General features: G+C 45.8%; 1 protein-coding gene across 1 annotated transcript in view; it reads left to right on the top strand.

Moving 5' to 3' along the window:
* Positions 1-23,001, top strand: part of LOC119863454 (unconventional myosin-X-like) — a 257,129-nt gene that overhangs the window by 87,715 nt on the left and 146,413 nt on the right. The window contains exons 6-8 of the mRNA XM_038421961.2: positions 2,485-2,609; positions 4,456-4,469; positions 14,171-14,255. Coding sequence (XP_038277889.1) covers positions 2,485-2,609; positions 4,456-4,469; positions 14,171-14,255 — 224 coding nt within the window. The remainder of the gene's footprint in view (positions 1-2,484; positions 2,610-4,455; positions 4,470-14,170; positions 14,256-23,001) is intronic.

Below are 23,001 nucleotides of genomic sequence, written 5' to 3'. Positions count from 1 at the left end.
TTTGTTTTCCCCACTGGCCTTTTAATCTTTGTATTGGTTAAACCACTGGCTCTCAACCTTTCTAGACTTCTATACCCCTTGGAGGAGTCTGATTTGTGTTGTGTACCCCTAAGTTTCACTGCACTTGAAAAGTACTGGCTTACAAAATCAGACATAAAAATACAAGTGTGTCACAGCATGCTATTACTGAAAGTTGCTTACTTTTTCATTTTTACCATGGAATATAAATACTGTACTTACATTTAAGTGTATAGTATATTCAGCAGTATAAACAAGTCATTGTCTGTATGAAATTTTAGTTTGTACTGACTTCACTGGTGTTTATGTATTGTTGTAAAACTAGGCAAATATCTAGATGAGTTGATGTACCTGCTGAAAGACCTCTGCATTCCCCTAGGGTACACATACCCCTGGTTGAGAGCCACTGGGTTAAACTATTAAATAAAATATTTCTAATCCTGCTCCCATTTTGCCTATTCGAATGAAACTGGCTTTTCCCCCTTGAAGTGTAATTGAAATCGTTCTGCTGAGCAAGAATCAAAGTCTCTAAACAGCTCACTGCAGTTATAACCCAACATTGTCTTGGCAGTTTGAACCAGCTGAGGCTGATCAGGAAAGCTGGTTTTTAAAACAAGACAAGTTTTTTTTATTTCACGATCAGATTGAAGGTTTAAGACTTGAATCCAATTGGGAGCATATTCTTCCTGAGTTGGCATAGTGCTGTCAGCATGAGATTTGAAATACATAGGGAGTATGATGCATCCGATGAAGTGAGCTGTAGCTCACGAAAGCTTATGCTTAAATAAATGTGTTAGTCTCTAAGGTGCCACAAGTACTCGTTTTCTTTTTGCAAATACAGACTAACATGGCTGCTGCTCTGAAACCTGACATAGGGAGTATGTATTCCTCCATACTTGGAAAGCACTTAGTATAATTGGGACTGGATCCCAATTGTAAATAACAGCATAGATGTTCTAGACCCGCTGGTTCATATTCCAGCATGGCCATCTCTGTCATTGATCTGTACAAAGCAAATTAATTTAGCATATATATTTCTTGCTTCATGATTGTTTGAAAACATGTAACGTTCTCCACCTCATGGTGTTGTAGTTATGTTGTCCCATTTTCATATGGGGAAGTTGTGGCAAAGAAGTGGCTTGCCCAAGGCTGCAAACAGAAATAGTGTGAGAACAAGGGTTGGGACTAGTCTCGCTAGATCAGGGGTGGGCAAAGTTTTTGGCCTGAGGGCCACATCTTGGTATGGAAGTTGTATGGAGGGCCAGCTGGGGTAGGGAATTGGGGCACACGGGAGGGATGAGGGCTCTGGCTAGGGGTGCAGACTCTGGGGTAGGGCTGGGGATGAGGGGTTTGGAGTACAGGAGGGTGCACTGGGCTAAGATCAAAGGGTTTGGAGGGCGATCAGGGATGGGACAGGAGGTTGAGGTACAGGAGGGGGGTCCTCAGGGGTACAGGATCTGGGAGGCGCTTACCTGAAGTGGCTCCTGGAAACAGTGGCCCATCCCCCTCCGGAGGCAGGGCCATGCTGCTCTGCATGCTGCCCCGTCCACAGGCACCGCCCCCGTAGCTCCCATTGGCCGCGGTTCCCGGCCAATGGGAGCTGCAGAGCTGGTGCTTGGGCCGGGTGCAGCGTGCGGAGCCTCCTGGCTCCTCCTGTTTCCAGGAGCCATGCGGACCTGCCGCACATGTGGAGCGGAGCAACGCAAGCCCCCGACCCCGTTCCCTGACTGGAGCACCGGAGTGGGGAAAGCTCCCAACCCCACTCCCCACTGGGAGTTTGAGGGCCAGATTAAAAGGTCCGATTGGGCCGGATGCGGCCCGCGGCCTGTAGTTTGTCCACCCCTGGGCTAGACCACCAAAGTCCCTGCAGGTTAGTGGGTGTGGATCTTCATCCTGAAATCTTAACAATTGAGGCTTGTCCATGCTGAATGGACATTAAAGATGCCAGGGCAGTTTTCTTAAAACAAGGGTTTGCCCCAAACTTTGGTGACCTTTCTGAAAATCTTGGGCAACAAGAGCCCAGTTTACCTCTACTGCATAGTGTTGTGTTGTATTGTATTGTATTGTATTGTATTGTATTGCATCCTCTTAACAAATTATTGTCCTGGCTTCTCTAGCTCCCAACTGCAATAAAGGTATAGGTAGGAGGGTGACTTGTTTTGGATGTGAGATGGGCTCAAACGGTGCTAGTGCTGATTGCCCATATGAACCTGGGTCTGATTTAACTAATCCCAGTCCCAGTGTTTAATGCCTATTTAGTAGTGTGTTATAGCTGCCTCTTACCAACACTGCCAGCCTCTCCCCTCCAGCTCTGCCTAGCTTATTATACCTGCAGTTTTCTCCAGTCTGTGTTATGGTGAATGTAATACTGAGATGGCAGAATGTACCTGGTGCAAAGCTAATCCTGCCTGAGTCACACTGGTGTTGGTGCTGCTGTTCAGGTCCATGATTGTCTTCCTTCCTCAGCCCTATCCTGGAGGCCTTCGGAAATGCCAAGACGGTTTATAACAACAACTCCAGCCGCTTTGGCAAGTTCATCCAGCTGCACTTCTCCCATCATGGACATATCCAGGGAGGGCGAGTCACCGATTGTATCCTTTCCTCTTGCCGCCTCTGCCCCTTCCTGCTCCAACACACACATCAAAGAGGGGAGGAGCTGTGGAAGGCGAAAATGGGTGGGCAAATTTCCCTGCAATGGTGTGATTTCCTTTGTATCTTACTTAGAACAGGTAAGGCCACGTCTACTCTGTCAGCCCTGAGGACTTTGCACTACTTTACCCTTCCCTGCATTTATAGATTCCTTAATATCTAAGCATGAGATGGGAACAAAGTTTAGGTTCCTATCACAAAATATCACAAATACTTTAATCCATAGAAGTTTGTAGTAGAGCAGGCCTGTTATACCATTTAGTTCATGCTGCTCCCTTGGAAAACAACAGAGGATTGTTCCCTTTTGTATATGTTCTCTTGGGAGCTGCAGTCAACAGCCAATCCCTGGCTGGGAGTTAAGAAGACATTATCCACCATGTCCAAGCTGCACTCAGACGTAAGCAACAATGGCAGCTGTAGGGAGTCAGTTGCAGCTCTCTGATATAAGAGCTGCCCAGTGCCAGTTCACAAGTGCAACTCTAAGATATGCCGAGGGAGGATTGAGCAGAGTCGAGATCTGCTTTTACGCAGTCCCCACCCCTTTCCCATCACACTGGGATTGGGGGGTGGGAGGCGGCTGGGGTAGAAGGCAGCTGGACATCAGCAGAGAGTTATTTTATGTGGTGAGCGCTCCACAGGCCATCTCTGGCTGCTTTAAAGCACTTTGTGCAGCTTACATAGCACAAAGGGGCCCTGACAGACTGGAGAATCTGGACCACAGAGTCAGATGGCAGCCAAATTAGTGACTTACTGTGGGGAAAATTTTGGCTTGAGTGTCTTGCCCAAGGCCAACCTTGGATGCCTAAAGGTAAGAGACCTGAATAAGTGACTTGATTTTCAAAGATGCTGAGCACTGCAAATCCCACTAACTTCCAGGGGAGCAGCCGGTGCTTAAGACCATTGAAAGTAATTCTCCCTTGACCAGTGTAGTTGCTGGTGCTGATTTAAGAAAAGAAAAAAGAAAAAAATCAATTTGGACAGAGTGACAGCTCAGCCTTCTCCCTTCCCTTCCCTTTTCTCTTCTCTTCTCTTCTCTTCTCTCTTCTCTTCTCTTCCCTTCTCTCTTCTCTTCCCTTCTCTTCCCTTCTCTTCTCTTCTCTTCTCTTCTCTTCTCTTCTCTTCTCTTCTCTTCTCTTCTCTTCAGGTAAAGTCTCCTCTATCTCAAATAGAAGCTGGGGAAGAAATCACTTGGGATGTTTTGTGGCCTGTGTTATGTAGGAGGTCAGGCTAGATTATTATAATGCATCACTTCTGGCCTTAAAAACTATGAATCTCTAGCTTCTGTGACTTCACTGGATACCCTGGGCTTGACCTCTGCCTCTCCTGGGGTACTCTGGCCTGCCACAGGCCCTGTGCTGGGCCTGACCTCTCTTCCCCTCTCTCTCTCTCTCTCTCTCTCTCTCTCTCTCTCTCTCTCAAATCTCTTGTTCTGAAAGTAATGCTCATGGCCATTCAGTTCCTCTTTCCTATAGCTTGAGGCCTGGTCTACATATAAAACATAGGTTGACCTAGCAATGTTGTGCAGGAGTGTGAAAAATTCCCTGGGAGACATAGTTGTTGACATAAGCCCCAGTGTAGACTGGACTATGTATGGAAGAGTTCTTCAGTTGACCGAGCTAACACCTTTTGGAGAGGTGACAGAAGAACCCTATCCAACACTGTAGTAAGTGTCTATGCTACAGCGGCACTGGATTAATTCCCATGGGGCTTGGAAATTCTTTGGCAGTCACCAGAAAATCAGATTGTGAGGTCACTTGAATGATGTTTCCCCCTTAACCTGTTGCTCAGATTTATTGGAGAAGGTGAGTAAAGTTTGTTTCTGGGGGTGCGTCTCCCCACCTTCCCTCCTTCTTGTGAGCCCCTCCATTCCCTTTCTCTCCCCTGAGGCAGTGTGCAAGCACGGCTGCCCCTTCTTGGTTGGACGATGCTACCTCTGTGTCCAGTCACTGCAGTGAAGGCATCACCTCTCCAGGATATTGTTGATGATGTTCTCTCTCCGGTCATTCCAAATGAGTACCAATGACACAGGAGGAAGGATGTTTGTTCATGGAGAGTTTTTTGTTTTAATGCTCTGCTTCAGAGAAAGGGCCTTTCAAACTCTTCCCTTGTTGCCTGGCTAACCTTTGCAGCCTGGGGGATGTGAGGTCAGGCCATGGCATTTAGGGGCTCTGGTTCCTTCAGTGCCATTTCCTTAAAGGGCTTTTACCCTCTTCCTAAATAATCTGTACTCTGCAGTGACTGTGATTTTGGAGGGTACATGGATTAGGCACTTTACTGTAGTGACACCAGGAGCAGCTGCTGCTGCTATGAGGCTCATTCCTTCTCAGTGTGTGTGCAAACTCTACCAGTAGGTTCTCAGAAATGGTGCCATGTCAAAATTTGTCCACGATCTGGCCGAATGATCTATGGCTGCCTATTTTGGTAGGTATGGCAAGACCCTCTCCTACCTTTTTGCCCCTTGTTTTTCATCCCAGAGTAAGGAAGGCATGTTTTGACTCATATAGTTACTACTAGCTTTTAAAAGGGCACATTTTGATGGGTATACTTAGCCAGGGAGATTCAGTTGCCAATGAATCATAGAATCATAGAATATCAGGGTTGGAAGGGACCCCAGAAGGTCATCTAGTCCAACCCCCTGCTCAAAGCAGGACCAAGTCCCAGTTAAATCATCCCAGCCAGGGCTTTGTCAAGCCTGACCTTAAAAACCTCTAAGGAAGGAGATTCTACCACCTCCCTAGGTAACGCATTCCAGTGTTTCACCACCCTCTTAGTGAAAAAGTTTTTCCTAATATCCAATCTAAACCTCCCCCATTGCAACTTGAGACCATTACTCCTCGTTCTGTCATCTGCTACCATTGAGAACAGTCTAGAGCCATCCTCTTTGAAACCCCCTTTCAGGTAGTTGAAAGCAGCTATCAAATCCCCCCTCATTCTTCTCTTCTGCAGACTAAACAATCCCAGCTCCCTCAGCCTCTCCTCATAAGTCATGTGCTCTAGACCCCTAATCATTTTTGTTGCCCTTCGCTGTACTCTTTCCAATTTATCCACATCCTTCCTGTAGTGTGGGGCCCAAAACTGGACACAGTACTCCAGATGAGGCCTCACCAGTGTCGAATAGAGGGGAACGATCACGTCCCTCGATCTGCTCGCTATGCCCCTACTTATACATCCCAAAATGCCATTGGCCTTCTTGGCAACAAGGGCACACTGCTGACTCATATCCAGCTTCTCGTCCACTGTCACCCCTAGGTCCTTTTCCGCAGAACTGCTGCCGAGCCATTCGGTCCCTAGTCTGTAGCGGTGCATTGGATTCTTCCATCCTAAGTGCAGGACCCTGCATTTATCCTTATTGAACCTCATTAGATTTCTTTTGGCCCAATCCTCCAATTTGTCTAGGTCCTTCTGTATCCTATCCCTCCCCTCCAGCGTATCTACCACTCCTCCCAGTTTAGTATCATCCGCAAATTTGCTGAGAGTGCAATCCACACCATCCTCCAGGTCATTTATGAAGATATTGAACAAAACGGGCCCCAGGACCGACCCCTGGGGCACTCCACTTGACACCGGCTGCCAACTAGACATGGAGCCATTGATCACTACCCGTTGAGCCCGACAATCTAGCCAGCTTTCTACCCACCTTATAGTGCATTCATCCAGCCCATACTTCCTTAACTTGCTGACAAGAATGCTGTGGGAGACCGTGTCAAAAGCTTTGCTAAAGTCAAGAAACAATACATCCACTGCTTTCCCTTCATCCACAGAACCAGTAATCTCATCATAAAAGGCGATTAGATTAGTCAGGCATGACCTTCCCTTGGTGAATCCATGCTGACTGTTCCTGATCACTTTCCTCTCCTCTAAGTGCTTCAGGATTGATTCTTTGAGGACCTGCTCCATGATTTTTCCAGGGACTGAGGTGAGGCTGACCGGCCTGTAGTTCCCAGGATCCTCCTTCTTCCCTTTTTTAAAGATGGGCACTACATTAGCCTTTTTCCAGTCATCCGGGACTTCCCCCGTTCGCCATGAGTTTTCAAAGATAATGGCCAAGGGCTCTGCAATCACAGCCGCCAATTCCTTCAGCACTCTCGGATGCAATTCGTCCGGCCCCATGGACTTGTGCACGTCCAGCTTTTCTAAATAGTCCCTAACCACCTCTATCTCTACAGAGGGCTGGCCATCTCTTCCCCGTTTTGTGTTGCCCAGCACAGCAGTCTGGGAGCTGACCTTGTTAGTGAAAACAGAGGCAAAAAAAGCATTGAGTACATTAGCTTTTTCCACATCCTCTGTCACTAGCTTGCCTCCCTCATTCAGTAAGGGGCCCACACTTTCCTTGGCTTTCTTCTTGTTGCCAACATACCTGAAGAAACCCTTCTTGTTACTCTTGACATCTCTTGCTAGCTGCAGCTCCAGGTGCGATTTGGCCCTCCTGATATCTTTCCTACATGCCCGAGCAATATTTTTATACTCTTCCCTGGTCATATGTCCAACCTTCCACTTCTTGTAAGCTTCTTTTTTATGTTTAAGATCCGCTAGGATTTCACCATTAAGCCAAGCTGGTCGCCTGCCATATTTACTATTCTTTCGACTCATCGGGATGGTTTGTCCCTGTAACCTCAACAGGGATTCCTTGAAATACAGCCAGCTCTCCTGGACTCCCTTCCCTTTCATGTTAGTCCCCCAGGGGATCCTGGCCATCTGTTCCCTGAGGGAGTCAAAGTCTGCTTTCCTGAAGTCCAGGGTCCGTATCCTGCTTGGTCCTTGTTTAAGTACCCTTTGAAATTAGGAAAGTACATGGAACACATTTGTGCTGTTGCATTATTTATTGCACTAAAACATTATGCTGTGTGTCAGTTAAGGATGGTTTGTATGTAATCTGCCTAACACACAATCCCAACAGAAAGGAAATTAAAAGGTAAGGCAACCAACAGCACATATCCTCTAGTCCCCAATCCTGGGAGAGACCCAACTCATCACTAGCATGGCCTTAATACACATCTACAATGCACCACAACCTTAAACTTTGCCCCAACAGGAATGCCAGCTTTTCAGTACCTACTCCCACAAATTCCACCCTCACCTCTATCCCACAGAACCCTGACCCCTTCTCCTCCTTTCTCCACAGTTTTGTAAAGGGAAATCAGGCCTTACCAATCAATTTCAATTATTTTTTGGGGGGTGTCATCAAATGTGGACAAGGGTGATCCACTGGATGTAGTGTACTTAGAGGTTCAGAAAGCCTTTGACAAGGTACTTCATCAAAGGCTCTTAAGCAAAGTAAGCTGTCATGAGATAAGAGGGAAGGTCCTCTCATGAATCAGTAACTGGTTAAAAGATAGGAAACAAAGAGTAGGAATAAATGGTCAGTTTTCAGAATGGAGAGAGGTAAATAGTGGTGTCACCCAGGGGTCTGTACTGGGACCAGTGCTGTACAACGTAGTCATTACTGATCTGGAAAAAGGGATAAACAGTGAGGTGGCAAAATTTGCAGATGATACAAAATTACTCAAGATAGTTAAGTCCAAAGCTGACTGCAAAGAGTTAAGTTACAAAGGGCTCTTACAAAACTGAGCGACTGAACAACAAAATGGCAGATGAAATTCCGTGTTGATAAATGCAAAATAATGCACTCTGAAAAACATAATTTCAACTATACATATACAATGATAGTCTAAATTAGCTGTTACCACTCAAGAAAGAGATCTTAGTCATTGTGTCTAGTTCTCTGAAAACATCTGCAAAATGTGTAGCAGCAGTCCAAAAAGCTAACAATGTTAGGAACCAGTAGGGAAGGGATAACTTATAAGACAATAAATATCAAAATGCCTCTATACAAATTCATGGTAAGCCCACACCTTAAATACTGCATGCAGTTCTGGTTGCCCCATCTCAAAAAAGACATTAGAATTGGAAAAGGTACAGAGAAGAGCAACAAAAATGATTAGGGATATGGAACAGCTTTTATATGAGGACAGATTAACAAGACTGGGACTTTTCAGCTTGGAAAAGAGACGACTTAGAAGGGATATGATAGTGGTTTATAAAATGTTGACTGGTGTGGAGAAAGTGACAACGGAAATGTTATTTACACCTTCACATAACACAAGAACCAGAGGTCACCTGATTTAAATTAAGAGGCAGCAGGTTTAAATCAAACAAAAAGGAGTATTTTTTCACACAATGCACAGTCAACCTGTGGAACTCCTTGCCAGAAGATGTTGTTTAGGCCAAAACTATAACAGAGTTTAAAAAAAGAATTAGATAAGTTCATGGAGGATAGGTCCATCAATTGCTATTGGTCAAGATGGTCAGAGATGCAACACTATGCTCTGGGCATCCGTAGCCTCTGTTTGCCAGAAGCTGGGAATGGGCAACAGGGGATGCATCACTTGATGATTGCCTGTTCTGTTCATTCCCTCTGAAGCTTTGGCCAGTGCCAGAAGACAGGATACTGAGCTAGATAGACCATTGGTCTGACACCATACGGCTGTACATATGTTCTTAGGCACATGCTCATATTTGGGGAAAACTGATCTCACAGAAATCCTTGAATTCATCAAAGTAGCCATTCCTTTGTTGAAAATCTTTTTCAGTGCAACATGAATGACTGTGACTTGCAAAACATGTTCTTTGTGCTCCCTATTAATGCTCTCCTTCAGGTGTAGGGGATGTTACAGGTGGGCTATGGCAAAGGTACGTTGTATTCTTCTCAAAACTGTTCAACAAGGCATCTGCGTACTTCGCTAGAGAATGGACTTTACAGCATTTTCTCCATTGGCTAAATGCAGCACAGAAAGCTTGTTATGATGAATGATGCTAATTTCTTTTGTTAATTAACAAATAATATAATTCTAAGGAGATCCTGATATTCTTACTAGGTACATGTTTGTGATTTTATACAGTCTGTAGTTTTCAAATTAATGGTCCCTGAAAAACCCTGAGATTCTTTAGAGATACTTGTTTTCATGAGTTTTTTTCTTTAAAACCAATTTTTAACTGATTAGTACTTAAACTAATTAACAGATTTTTTTTTGAAAATCCTCAGAAAATTCAAGTTTACTCAGAGATCATATTCTCAAAATTTGGGGTGGATACACTGTTTTGTCTTTAAAAAAACAACAACAAAAAGGAGTTTGAACCTCCATTGTAAATGCAAAATAGAACCCAATTTGAACTGACATCACTACTTCTCTTTCATAATAAGTTAGTCAGGTAAACTTTATCATAAGTAATGGCCAATATAAATGCATCTCAACTTATTGTTTGTGGTAATGCCCAAAATATGGTTTGGTACTTTCCATACATAGTGTAATGGACAGTCTGTACCCCAGGGGGCTGACAGGTATACTGAGATCAGGAGAAAGGAACAACAAAATGATGTCTGTTCAAATCAACAAATTTCACTTCTGCTATGTTGCCTACATTGGATTTTAGGGAAGATTTAAAAACAGGGGAGGGTCCTTTCAGATGAGTTTAGGGATGTTGGGGGAATACATGAAAGAAAGCATGGAAGAAAACATTTGAAAGATTGACAAACTGATGGGCAGGAATGGAGGGGGCAGGGTATCACATGGAGCTCAGCCCCCAAATCTGACTTTTTAGTGGTGTCTGGGATGTACTCTGTGAAGTCCAAGTTAGGTGCTTATCAGACAGGACCTTTAAAAGAACTGAAGGAGATCAGCATTCAAAATGAAACACACATTTTAAAAACAGTATGTTAAATATTTTGTTCTTTCTCTGTAATGTACTCAGTACCTTTCTAGTGTATGATAGATCATTTTCTAAAATTGGGAACTGGTAGTGAGTTTTGTTTGTTAGCCACACTACAGTACATTTTCCTAAGTCAAGTGATAATTACTCAAGGGCCACATCTTGTCAGTTATTTGTCATGTCATCAGTTTTCATTCATACAGGAAGTCCAGTACGGTGGTACTGTCTGGGGGATTAAAAACTCCTGTAGTGAAAATTTTCTAGGATTAATGGCTATATTTGTACCCCGTACTCCTCAATAAGAGCCCTCCTTGGGCAGAGATGAAAACCAAAGGGTGGGAAACTCTTGATAGGCTTCCATTAACTATCGAAATGTGCCCTTTTTGGAACCAGTGGTGAAATCTTGGGGCTATATTTAGGGCCACAATTTCAGATTTTGGTAGCGGGGCAAGTTTAACTGTGATTCCAGGGGCTACTTAGGCACCTGAAAACTCTAGGGTTTTTTTGCAGATAATAACTTAGAAATCAGCTGACAGAAGCAGTGCGTCTAATTCCTATATAAAGAAAGACAATATATACAAACAACAATTAAAGCCATATATTAAATTTTGATCTGTACGTTTAGAACAATAAAGAGATAATACAGCAAGATATTCACAATCCCAAACCTTGAGGTATCATAACAGCCATACGGGGTCAGACCAATGGTCCATCTAGTCCTGTATCCCTTCTGACAGTGGCCAATGGGTGCTTCAGAGGGGATGAAAAGAACATGCTATCATCAAGTGATTCATGCCCTGTTGTCCACTCCCAGCTGCTGGCAAACAGAGGCTTGGGAAACTCAGAGCATGGCATTGCATCTCTGACCATTCTGGCTAAAGAGCCATTGATGGACCTGTCCTCCATGAACTTATCCAGTTCTTTTTTGAACCCTAGAGGTTGACTGTGCAGTGTGTGAAGTAGTACTTCTTTTGTTTTAAACATTCTGCCTATTAATTTCATTGGGTCACCCGTAGTTTTTGTGTTATGTGAATAACGTTTCCTTATTCACTTACTCCACACCAGTCAAGATTTTATAGACCTCTGTCATATCCCCCCTTAGTCATCTCTTTCCAAGGAGAAAAGTCCCAGTCTTATTAATCTCTCCTCATACGGAAGCTGTTCCATACTCCTAATCATTTTTATTGCCCTTCCCTGTACCATTTCCAATTCCAATATATTGTTTTTGAGATGGGGCGACCACATCTGCCTGCAGTATTCAAGGTCTGGGCTACCATGGATTTATATAGAGGCATTATGATATTTTCTCTCTTATCTGTCTCCCTTTTATAATGGTTCCTAACATTCTTTTAGCCTTTTTGATTGCCGCCGCACATTGAGCAGAAGTTTTTAGAGAACTATCCATGATAACTCCAAGATCTTTTTCTTGAGTGGTAACAGCTAATTTAGAGCCCATCATTTTGTATGCATAGTGGGATTGTTTTCCAATGTGCATTACTTTGCATTTACTTTCCTATATCAGTTTTGGAACCTTAATACAAGAACTAATAACTTTAACTGGTAAATAAAATTCATGCAGAGAATTTGCTCAATATCATTGTCCTTACAGCTTCACATCAGTCACCCTGAAACATCCACTTATTTTTTTATTTTCATTTATATTACCGTCTAGAAAATTATAAGCGAGAAAACGTGCACTCTTAATTTGTATATTTGATTTCTCATTCAAAAGCGATGAAGTCTAAAGCAGTTGTCTCCCCTCAATCATTCTAAAACGTGGAATAACTAATAAATTAGAGAACAAATTCGTTTTGGCACTAGCTTCAAAAAAGGAAAGATGAAAAGCGTTTAAAGTGATAATTGAAAAGAAAATATTATAATAGATAGGCCAACATGGGTTTCCTATCAGCTCTAAGACACCTGAAGGTGTATTTTCAGTAGATAAAAATATTATCACCTTTCTCAATAGCAATGTGTTTTCTTGTCCTATTAAGTTATTCAGTAATTATAAATAAAGTCTTAAATGTTGTAATCTGTTTATACAATGCATTTGATATTTCTCCAGCACAAATGAAAACACACTTCAGTTCAAGGTAAAGATTAAAACATAAAAATGAATTTAAAAATTGAACTTGCATTTACAAATGACTGATCTAAAAGCCTGTTTTAGCCTCTGGAAACTGTTCAATTCTATAATGTGATATAGATTTCCTGAGTCTGTATCTGCAGTGGCCAAACTGGATGATTCTTAACCATTTCTTAATGAAAATATAATATGTTACCCTATATGTCTTAAATAATTTTAAGAAAATTTTCCCTTGTTGCTTCAAGGACATACTCCTATATTAAGGAAGTTAGTAAAGAGACCTGTTCCAAGGCTGTAACAACCTGGTAGGATTAAGAGCCCTCCAGGAATTGTTTAAAAAAAACGTCCCAGGGGTACGTAGGCTAATTCAAGAAAAAAAAAATTATTTGCTGATTTGAGAAGTAGAGGTATGTACAGTAACTTCCTGATTTTCATCAGGTGCAGCTGACTTGTATAAGGGCCGCACTGACTGTTACACTGAAAATAAAATTGATCAGCTTTGTGGAGAGACCTAAGGAGATCAGCACACATCAGGTCCCTTCTCTGGGCCAAGGCTACCAGAAACTGCTCTCTCCTGGCTCTCATCCTATCAGCTGGGTAACAAGGAGCTGTTTACCCATATGAATTGCTTTGAGTGCCCCTCTGATCCTGGGGCTGCAGGGACTGGTGGGGGGAGAGGGAGTGTCAGCTCTCCTGGACCCTGGCACAGAGCCGACAGCCAGGGAAACCTGAGCCAAGGTGTGGGGAGCTGCTTGTCCAACTCCTCAGGGACAGCCTTGCAGCAACTTCTCAGACCACAGCTAAGGGCTTCTGGCTTCTCTGGCAAGAGCACGGAGAAGTGGTTCATTTTCCTGTTTGCGCTCCTCTGTGGTACAAAACTCGGGGTGTGAGGGGAAGAGATGCTCCCCTGCCCTCCCTAAATGGCACCTCTGACTATATACATTTTGCTGAGGTCTCCCTATATGTTAAAATGTGCCCCCCTGTAAATTTGCCCTCCTTTTTATACACCCCCACCTGTATGTCATTCAGTGATTGTCCAAATAAAGGCTGGGTTCCATGATATGGACAAAAGAGCCTGGGATCTGGATGAGAGGGACTTCCTGGGCACTTTGCTCCCATCAACCAGAGCTCTAATCTCACACATTATTGCATAACCTCTGTACTGAATAAGTGTACTTAGGAAGGTGAAAAGAAAAGGAGTACTTGTGTCACCTTCAAGATTAACATTTATTTGAGCATAAGCTTTTGTGAGCTACGGCTCACTTCATTGGATGCACCTGTAGCTCACGAAAGCTTATGCTCAAATAAATCTGTTAGTCTCTAAGGTACCACAAGTCCTCCTTTTCTTTTTGTGAATACAGACTAACACGGCTGCTACTCTGAAACCTGTCATTATGTTAGGAAGGTGAAACCCTCAGTTGAGGTAAGGGCTAAGGGCAAGGACCTCACTTGAGACTTCAGTTCCTGCACACAGCTTGCTCTTGTTTAATAGTTCAGAGAAATTTGCACATGCGCAGGAGCAACAAAAGCACGTTTTGATATGAAATTGATTTGGGTGGTAAGACTCTCAAGGTCCCAGTTACAGCTTTGCCTACATTGGCCTGAGAGATTCCCTGAGGGCCTTGCCCTCTCAATGTTCTTCACTACCATGAATTCTGAGTCTAACATGGATTTCACTTGCTACCAGCTGTCCTCTTGTGTTCATTTCAGAATCGAGTTGTGCACCAGAACCTGGGAGAACGGAATTACCACATCTTTTATGCATTGCTAGCTGGTGTCAGTGGGGAGCAGAAAGGTAATTGATCTCTCGGTAAACTGGCCCCATGCAAACAAAACAAATTTTAATACAGCCAAATGCAAGGTTGACCATCTAGAAATTAAGAGTGCAGGCCACACCTGCAAAATGGGGTGCTGTATCCTCGAAAGGAACTACTCTGAAAAGGGTTAGGGGTCATAATGGACATTGAATATGAGCTTCCAGTGCAACATTGTGGCAAAAGAGAGCTAATGTGACCCTTGTGTAAACAGGAGCAGTAAGTAGGAGTGGGTGGCAGGCTTTCCAAAATAAATAACAGCACTTTGGGTGATTGATAAACGCTGCTAGCCTTCTCAAAAAAGGAGAAATGGGAGAGAGGAGAGGGTGGATATCTGTTGCACTAGAATGGAAAGGGAGTTCCAGGCATAAGAGGAAGTGGGAGAGAGATGTCTTTGCACAGCAAAGTGCACAGAGCTAAGCTAAATTATTTAGGCCTTTGAAGGGGAGGATGAGGAGCCTTAAACTTGATACAGAAGACAGGAGGGATTCAGTGGATGGATTTAAAGAGAGGAGGTAACAGGCAGCAGAGATTTTTCAAGGCAGAATTTTTCTCAGACAGGTGAGATTTGGAGAGACCAGAGAGGAAGAGGTTGTAGCAGTGGAGGCAAGTGACAACCAGAGCCTGGATAAAGATTTTAGCTTGTCATAGGGAGGGAAAGGATGGAATTTGGAGACATCGTATAAGAAAAGCAACAGGATTTGGCAGCTGTATAACTGGGGTAGAAAGGAGCTGAAAATGACACAGTGATGGTGAATCTGGGTGAGATTGTTAATGATAGAGAAGGGTGAACAAGAGGAAGTTTTGTGGAGAAAGGTGAGTTAAGTTTTCACAGTGTTAATTTTGCCCTGGGAGTGGGATATTAGAGAGACAATAAGAGAGATGAGGCTGGAGTGAGTGGGGAGATACCATGGATTCATCAGCACAGCAAACAGATAGTAATTGAAGCCACAAGAGCAGAAGAGATTAGGTAGAGGGACAAGGATGCCAAAAGGATTCAGTTCAGTTTGGGTCTATTCTACTACTTATATTTTCCTCAAAACTGTAGTGTCTGAGCGCCTTCCAGTCGTACATTAAGTGACATGACTAACAACATCTGTTACTTGTGCTTTGTTCTTCTATGGCGGCAGGTGGGAGGGGAATTTTGTGTTCAGTGCAATGTTTTTGGTAGGATTTTTTTCCCCTACTGTTTGCACTGCTGTTTGTTAGGGAAGGCTGGTCAGAGAAGTGCTCTTGGCACTTGGAATGGAAGGTGCTGTGATTTGCAATGGCCCTTAGTTCTCGCTGGAGTTCATTCCACAATCTTGGACCAGCCCCTGAGAAAAATCTGTTACCTGCACAAATAAGCTTCATCTTTACAGGAGAAAGTTCCATTGGGCCTGAGGAATGGAGTGGGTCGACCTGTCTTCATCCCAGAGCTTTAAGTTTTCTTTTAGACATGCTGGACCCAGCCCATTAAACTCTTTGAAGACAAGGACCAAAATTTTGAACTTGATTCTATATTCTGTAGATGGATAACAGGACGTTTAAACACATCTCTAATGGTGTCCGTAGTTAAAGAAGTACTTAAACATCCAACACTGCAGAAAGCTGAAGAGAATTTCCTCTTTGGGGTGCATTGTTATGGACCAAATGTCCCTCTTACTGACAGGACATTGCTAGCAGCTTCTTTAATGCTTTTAATCTTTTGCAGTTCCCTTTTTAAAGGTAGTCATATTCTGGGTCTAAAATCCCTAAGAAATGTCCTCTTTAAATAATGAGGATTTTTGTGTTTGCTGAATTTATCTCAGGAATGTAGTCTCTGTGGAGACCACTGCAGGCCTCCTTAGCTGTCCATACACATCTTCACACGCAGCCCATTCATTTCAGGATCCAGTTTACAATGTACCTCCTTGGTTATTGGAATTCTCCATGTACTTGCTGTAGCTGACCTCACTTACCCCTCTCCCCTCCCCTTGCTGACCCTCCTCTTATCTGGTGTTGACCTCCTTTTTTTGAGTGCTTGCTCATCTTGATTCCATTCTACGTGTGTGCGTGCACAGTCATTGGAGATTTTTGCCTTAGTGGTATCCATAGGGTCAGCTGTGGTGCCCCCTTAAGTGCCACGTTCATGTGTCTGTAGGCCCCCTCAGTTCCTTCTTACCACTCATGAGGGTTGGTCAGAATGACTTGTCTAGCATAGCAAGAGCGTTAGCGGTTCTTAACAGCCCGTTGTTGTTCCCTTTCTATTTAGTTTGTAGGTACTTAGTTAGCATTTTAAGTAAATTTTAGTTCTTAGTTTAGTGGTTAGAGTCCCAACTGGCTTTAAGCCATATTCTTCATGCAACAGGCCAATGCCTATGACCCTCACAGCAGCTTGAAGTGCTTGGAGGAATCCCATATGAAAGATAAGTGAGATTTGCAAAAACTTTCATCCTAAAACTCAAAAGGAGAGGGACATCTGATTCAGAGAGCTCCTGATGGGTGCTGCCCCTGGCGTCAAAGCCTTCCCCACTGGATTCTGCTCCTAGCACCTTGGCATTGGTGTGGAGCGCCCCGCCAGCACTGGGATCCTCCTTGCACTGTTCCCACTTCCCAGTGCCCAAGAAGTGTCCAAAGAAAAAGGACTCCCCAGCATCGTCCAAGGAGGGGAAGGGGGCTCTGGCCAAAGTACCTATTTCAGGACATGTGCCTGCCCTGGGGCTACAAGGGAGTACTGTTAAGGTCGGAACCCCCCAAGCCCAGCCAAGGATCCGACTCCTGGGAGCGGTAGGGGATCCCAGCTTCTATAGGGACCTTTGTCGTCCAAGATGGCCCAAGTGGCCAAAGATCTGGTGGGCCTACTGGTACGGCAAACGCCATGCCAGGCACCAGAAGTGGCTAAGACCCTGCAGCCCAAGGGCAAGCCAGTCATGGGACCTCCCCAAAGGGCAGGGGAGCACTATTGGCCCCCAGATTGCAGGTGTTCATCTATATCCCCATGGCTTAGGACACCGGACCCACAACCCCAGTTGACGGCTAGAAGGCCCAGGTCCCCAGTGCCGTGCTCTCCTTCCACAAGGCACAGATCGGCAGAATCAAGGCACCGGTCCCTGCGGTCCCAGTACCGGCGAGCCTCCGCCTAAGATCATTTTGGCACACATCTCTATTATCCAGGCGGCCTCCTAGGCACCAGTCCCCCCCAGTACCTGACCTCTCGCCATTGCAACACCAATCTCCGATGCCTCGGTACCGCTCAAGGGACAGGCGGCAATCCCCACCCTCTGGACATCAGTCTCCGGCGAGAGTTAGTTGGCATAGCAGGCCTCACAGCCCCACCATGGTCATCAGAAGGGGACTGTTCAGAGTCGGAGCTGGGGTTCAGCCCATTGCCAAGGGGGGTATGAATCCCATCAGCTGCGAGACCAGCATGGTGTTGGTGGCATGGCAGCAGGGACAGTGGCCTGCTCAATGGCCGTGTTGGAACCCTTGGAGGGTACCGGTGATTCCAGTTCCATACTCCCACCTCTCCTCTGTGGCTGCCTCAGACAAACCACCGGCACCGGGCTCGGAACACGGTATGGAATCCACCACGGGGATAACTCAACAGGCGCAAACACCCAAGGTGCCATTTCCAGAAAGGGAGGGGGAACCTGTCCCTCCCCTGGTGATGCCCTCGTCATCTTTGTCACTGGATGAAGCAGTAGCCGGGCCCTCCTGGTCTATTGGTAGCACCAGGTGCTCCTTAAAGGGTGGCTACCAACTTGAACCTCAAAATTGAGGAGTTAGAGGAGCAATCAGATGACTTGTTCAACGTCATATCGTCCTCTATCCCAGCCCGCATTGCATTACCTTTCCACAGATTGCTAAAATGCTATGGGAGACCCCCATCTTCGATTCTACTCATTTCCAAAAGTACATAAAAAGTATTTTGTCCCCTGCAAAGGGATTTGAATGTGTCTATATGCACCCACCAGCGGAGTCGCTGGTCGTGTCTGCAGTTAACGAGAGGGACAGGTGAGTGCACACCAAAAAATAAAGATGCCAAATTACAGGACCTCTTTGGCAGAAAGATTTATTCGACGGCCAGCCTACAATTCCAGGTATCCAACCACCAAGCCCTGTTGGGCAGGTACAGTTTTAACTTATGGGACTCCCTTATCAAGTTCACAGAGGCCCTTCCACAGGACCTAGTCCTCGAGTTTGCCATGATCCTGGAAGAGGGAAAAGCTGTGGCGAAGGGCGCCCTCCAGATGGCCTGGGATGCTACAGACTCGGCTGCCAGGGTGGTTGCCTTAGCGGCGGCCATGGGTGCAGCTCTTGGCTACGGTCTTTGGGGTTATACCAAGAGATACTGTTAAGGTTGGACGCCCCAAGCCCAGCCAAGGATCCGACTCCTGGGAGCGGTAGGGGATCCCAGTTTCTATAGGGACCTTTGTAGTCCAAGATGGCCCAAGACCACAGTCCAAGATCTCCCGTTTGAAGGTGCAGGCCTCTTCTCTGAGTTCACTGACACGAGGCTGCATGGCCTTAAAGATTCCTAGGCCACCCTGCGTTCGCTGGCCTCCGCACTCCGCAGCAGGCCAGAAAGCAATTCCAGCCTCCTCCTCCACTTCAGTCCTGGGAGTCTTCCCAGCAGGGATCCTACAGGTGAAAGGACAAAGACAAAGAGTTTAAGTGATGCCGCCCTTCGTCCTCTCACTCTCTGACTTAACCTGGCCCTTCGAAACGCCCTGGGGGCCAGAGACAGGCATTTTGAAGGTGTGAACCGGGGCGGCAGATCCATCCTCCTGTTCTTTCCACAGTCGCTTATGCCCCTTCCAGTCGACATGGTCATGAGTGACATCAGACCATTGGCTGTTCAACACAAGCAAAAGGGACCTAAGACCCATCCTGGACCTGCGTCGCCTTGGCAAGCATCTCAAGAAGTTGAAGTTTCACATGGTCTCCCTTGCCTCCCTCATCCCCTCCCTGGATCTGGGAGACTGGCATGCTGCCCTCGACTTGAAGGACACATATATCCATATTTCCATTTTCCCAGAACACTGACAGTTCCTCCGTTTCGTGTTGGGCCAGCGCCATTTCTAATTCATGGCGCTGCCCTTTGGTCTCTTGTCAGCCCTGAGAATGTTTACAAAGTGAATGGTGCCAGTGGCTGTTTACCTGAGGTGTCGGGGCATTCAAATTTACCCATACCTCGACTGGCTGATCAAGGGCTGGTCTTGGCATCAGGAGTGGCAGTACCTCGATCTGGTTTCCTCCACATGTCGTGATCTAGGTCTATTGATTAATGAGAAAAAAATTGACGTTCGTTCCGGGGCAACACACAGAGCTCATAAGAGCGGTCCTTGACTCTGTTCAGGCCAGGGCCTGCCTCCCGGAAGCCTAATTCCATACTATGTCAGACCTAATCTCTCATATGCAAGCCTACCCTCTCACCACCGCTCACATGTGTTTGAGGGTTTTGGGCCACATGATGGCCTGCATTTACGTGGTTTGGCACGCATGACTGTATCTCAGGCCCCTACAGGCATGGCTGGCATCAGTTTACGTCCCCAACAGACACAACATAGACCGGGTAGTCAAGGTTCTGGACCACATACTGTTGTCACTCGCTTGGTGGTTGGACCCTGCATTGGTGTTGGGGTGAGTCCCCTTCATGGCCCCATACCCGTTGGTCACTCTCGTATCCAATGCTTCAGATGTGGGGTGGGGAGCTCATCTGGGTGACCTTGGGACATAAGGTTGTTGGACAAGTTGCGATCGCTCCTTACACACAGATGTCAGGGAGCTCAAAGCGGTATGACTGGCCTGTCAAGCTTTTCTGCTTCATATAAAAGGCAGGATGGTTCAAGTCCTGATGGACAATGCTGCCGTCATGTTCTGTATCAACAACCAAGGTGGAGCCCGGTCCTCAGCCCTTTGCCAAGAAGCCCTCAGGTTCTGGAACTTCTGTGTTCAGCATGCCATGCATCTTGTGGCTGCTCACCTCTCTGGGGCCAGGAACATGTTGGCAGATCACCTCAGCAGGACCTTCTTGTCTCGCCACGAGTGGTCGCTCCATCCGGAAGTACTCGGCAACATTTTCCAAAGGTAAGGGACTCCCCAGGACGTCCCTCAATCTGCTGGCAATGCCCCTACTTATACATCCCCAAATGCCATTGGCCTTCTTGGCAACAAGGGCACACTGTTAACTCATATCTAGCTTCTTGTCCACTGTAACCCCTAGGTCCTTTTCTGCAGAACTGCTGCCTAGCCATTCAGTCCCTAGTCTGTAGCGGTGCATGAGATTCTTCCGTCCTAAGTGCAGGACTCTGCACTTGTCCTTGTTGAACCTCCTCAGATTTCTTTTGGCCCAATCCTCTAATTTGTCTAGGTCTCCCTGTATCCTATCCCTACCCTCCAGTGTATATACCTCTCCTCCTCATTTAGTGTCATCTGCAAACTTGCTGAGGGTGCAATCCACACCATCCTCCAGATCATTAATGAAGATATTGAACAAAACCGGCCCGAGGACTGACCCCTGGGGCACTCCACTTGATACCGGCTGCCAACTAGACATGGAGCCATTGATCGCTACCTGCTGAGCCCAACAGTCTAGCCAACTTTCTATCCACCTTATAGTCCATTCATCCAGCCCATACTTCTTTAACTTGCTGGCAAGAATACTGTGGGAGACCGTGTCAAAAGCTTGCTAAAGTCAAGGAACAACATGTCCACTGCTTTCCCCCCATCCACAGAGCCAGTTATCTCGTCATAGAAGGCAATTAGATTAGTCAGATATGACTTGCCCTTGGTGAATCCATGCTGACTGTTCCTGATCACTTTCCTCTCCTCTAAGTGCTTCAGAATTGATTCCTTGAGGACCTGCTCCATGATTTTTCCAGGGACTGAGGTGAGGCTGACTGGCCTGTAGTTCCCAGGATCCTTCTCCTTCCCTTTTTTTAAAAATGGGCACTACATTAGCTTTTTTCCAGTCGTCCAGAACCTCCCCCGATCGCCATGAGTTTTCAAATATAGTGGCCAATGGCTCTGCAATCACATCTGCCAACTCCTTTAGCACTCTTGGATGCAGCACATCTGGTCCCATGGACTTGTGCTCATCCAGCTTTTCTAAATAGTCCCGAACCACGTCTTTCTCCACAGAGGGCTGGTCACCTCCTCCCCATGCTGTGTTGCCCAGTGCAGTAGTCTGGGAGCTGACCTTGTCTGTGAAGACAGAGGCAAAAAAAAGCATTGAGTACATTTAGCTTTTTCCACATCCTCTGTCGCTAGGTTGTCTCCCTCATTCAGTAAGGGGCCCACACTTTCCTTGACTTTCTTCTTGTTGCTAACATACCTGAAGAAACCCTTCTTGTTACTCTTAATGTCTCTTGCTAGCTGCAACTCCAGGTGTGATTTGGCCTTCCTGATTTCACTCCTGCATGCCCGAGCTATATTTTTATACTCTTCCCTGGTTATTTGTCCAATCTCCCACTTCTTGTAAGATTCTTTTTTGTGTTTAAGATCAGCAAGGATTTCACTGTAAAGCCAAGCTCATCGCCTGCCATATTTACTATTCTTTCTACACATTGGGATGGTTTCTCCCTGTAACCTCAATAAGGATTCTTTAAAATACAGCCAGCTCTCCTGGACTCTTTTCCCCCTCATGTTGTTCTCCCAGGGGATCTTGCCCATCAGTTCCTTGAGGGAGTCAAAGTCTGCTTTTCTGAAGTCCAAGGTCCGTATTCTGCTGCTCTCCTTTCTTCCCTGTGTCAGGATCCTGAATTTGACCATTTCATGGTCACTGCCTCCCAGGTTCCCGTCCACTTTTGCTTCTCCTACTAATTCTTCCCGGTTTGTGAGCAGCAGATCAAGAAGAGCTCTGCCCCTAGTTGGTTCCTCCAGCACTTGGCACCAGGAAATTGTCCCCTACACTTTCCAAAAACTTCCTGGATTGTCTGTGCACCACTGTATTGCTTTCCCAGCAGATATCAGGGTGATTGAAGTGTCCCATGAGAACCAGGGCCTTGGATCTAATAACTTCTGTTAATTGCCAGAAGAAAGCCTCAGCCTCAACCACCTCATCCCCCTGGTCCGGTGGTCTATAGCAGACTCCCACCACGACATCACCCTTGTTTCTCACACTTCTAAACTTAATCCAGAGACTCAGGTTTTCCTGCAGTTTCATACCGGAGCTCTGAGCAGTCATACTGCTCCTTTACATACAATGCAACTCCCCTACCTTTCTGCCCTGCCTGTCCTTCCTGAACAGTTTATATCCATACATGACAGTAGTCCAGTCATGTGAGTTATCCCACCAAGTCTCTGTTATTCCAATCACATCATAATTCCTTGTCTGTGCCAGGACTTCCAGTTCTCCCTGCTTGTTTCCCAGGCTTCTTGCATTTGTGTATAGGCACTTGAGATAACTCGCTGATCGTCCCTCTTTCTCAGTATGAGGCAAGAGCCCTGCCCTGTTGCGCGCTTCTGCTTGTGCTTCCTCCCAGTATCCCACTTACCTCAGGGCTTTGGTCTCCTTCCCCTGGTGAACCTAGTTTAAAGCCCTCCTCACTAGGTTAGCCAGCCTGCTTGCGAAGATGCTCTTCCCTCTCTTCGTTAGGTGGAGCCCGTCTCTGCCTAGCACACCTCTTTCTTGGAACACCATCCCATGGCCAAAGAATCCAAAGCCTTCTCTCCGACACCACTTGTGTAGCCATTCTTTGACTTCCATGATTCGACGGTCTCTACCCAGGCCTTTTCTTTCCACGGGGAGGATGGACAAGAAGA

Source organism: Dermochelys coriacea, chromosome 11, assembly GCF_009764565.3.
Source record: "Dermochelys coriacea isolate rDerCor1 chromosome 11, rDerCor1.pri.v4, whole genome shotgun sequence".
NCBI lineage: Eukaryota > Metazoa > Chordata > Testudines > Dermochelyidae > Dermochelys > Dermochelys coriacea.
This window is presented reverse-complemented; position numbering and strand designations above follow the sequence as displayed.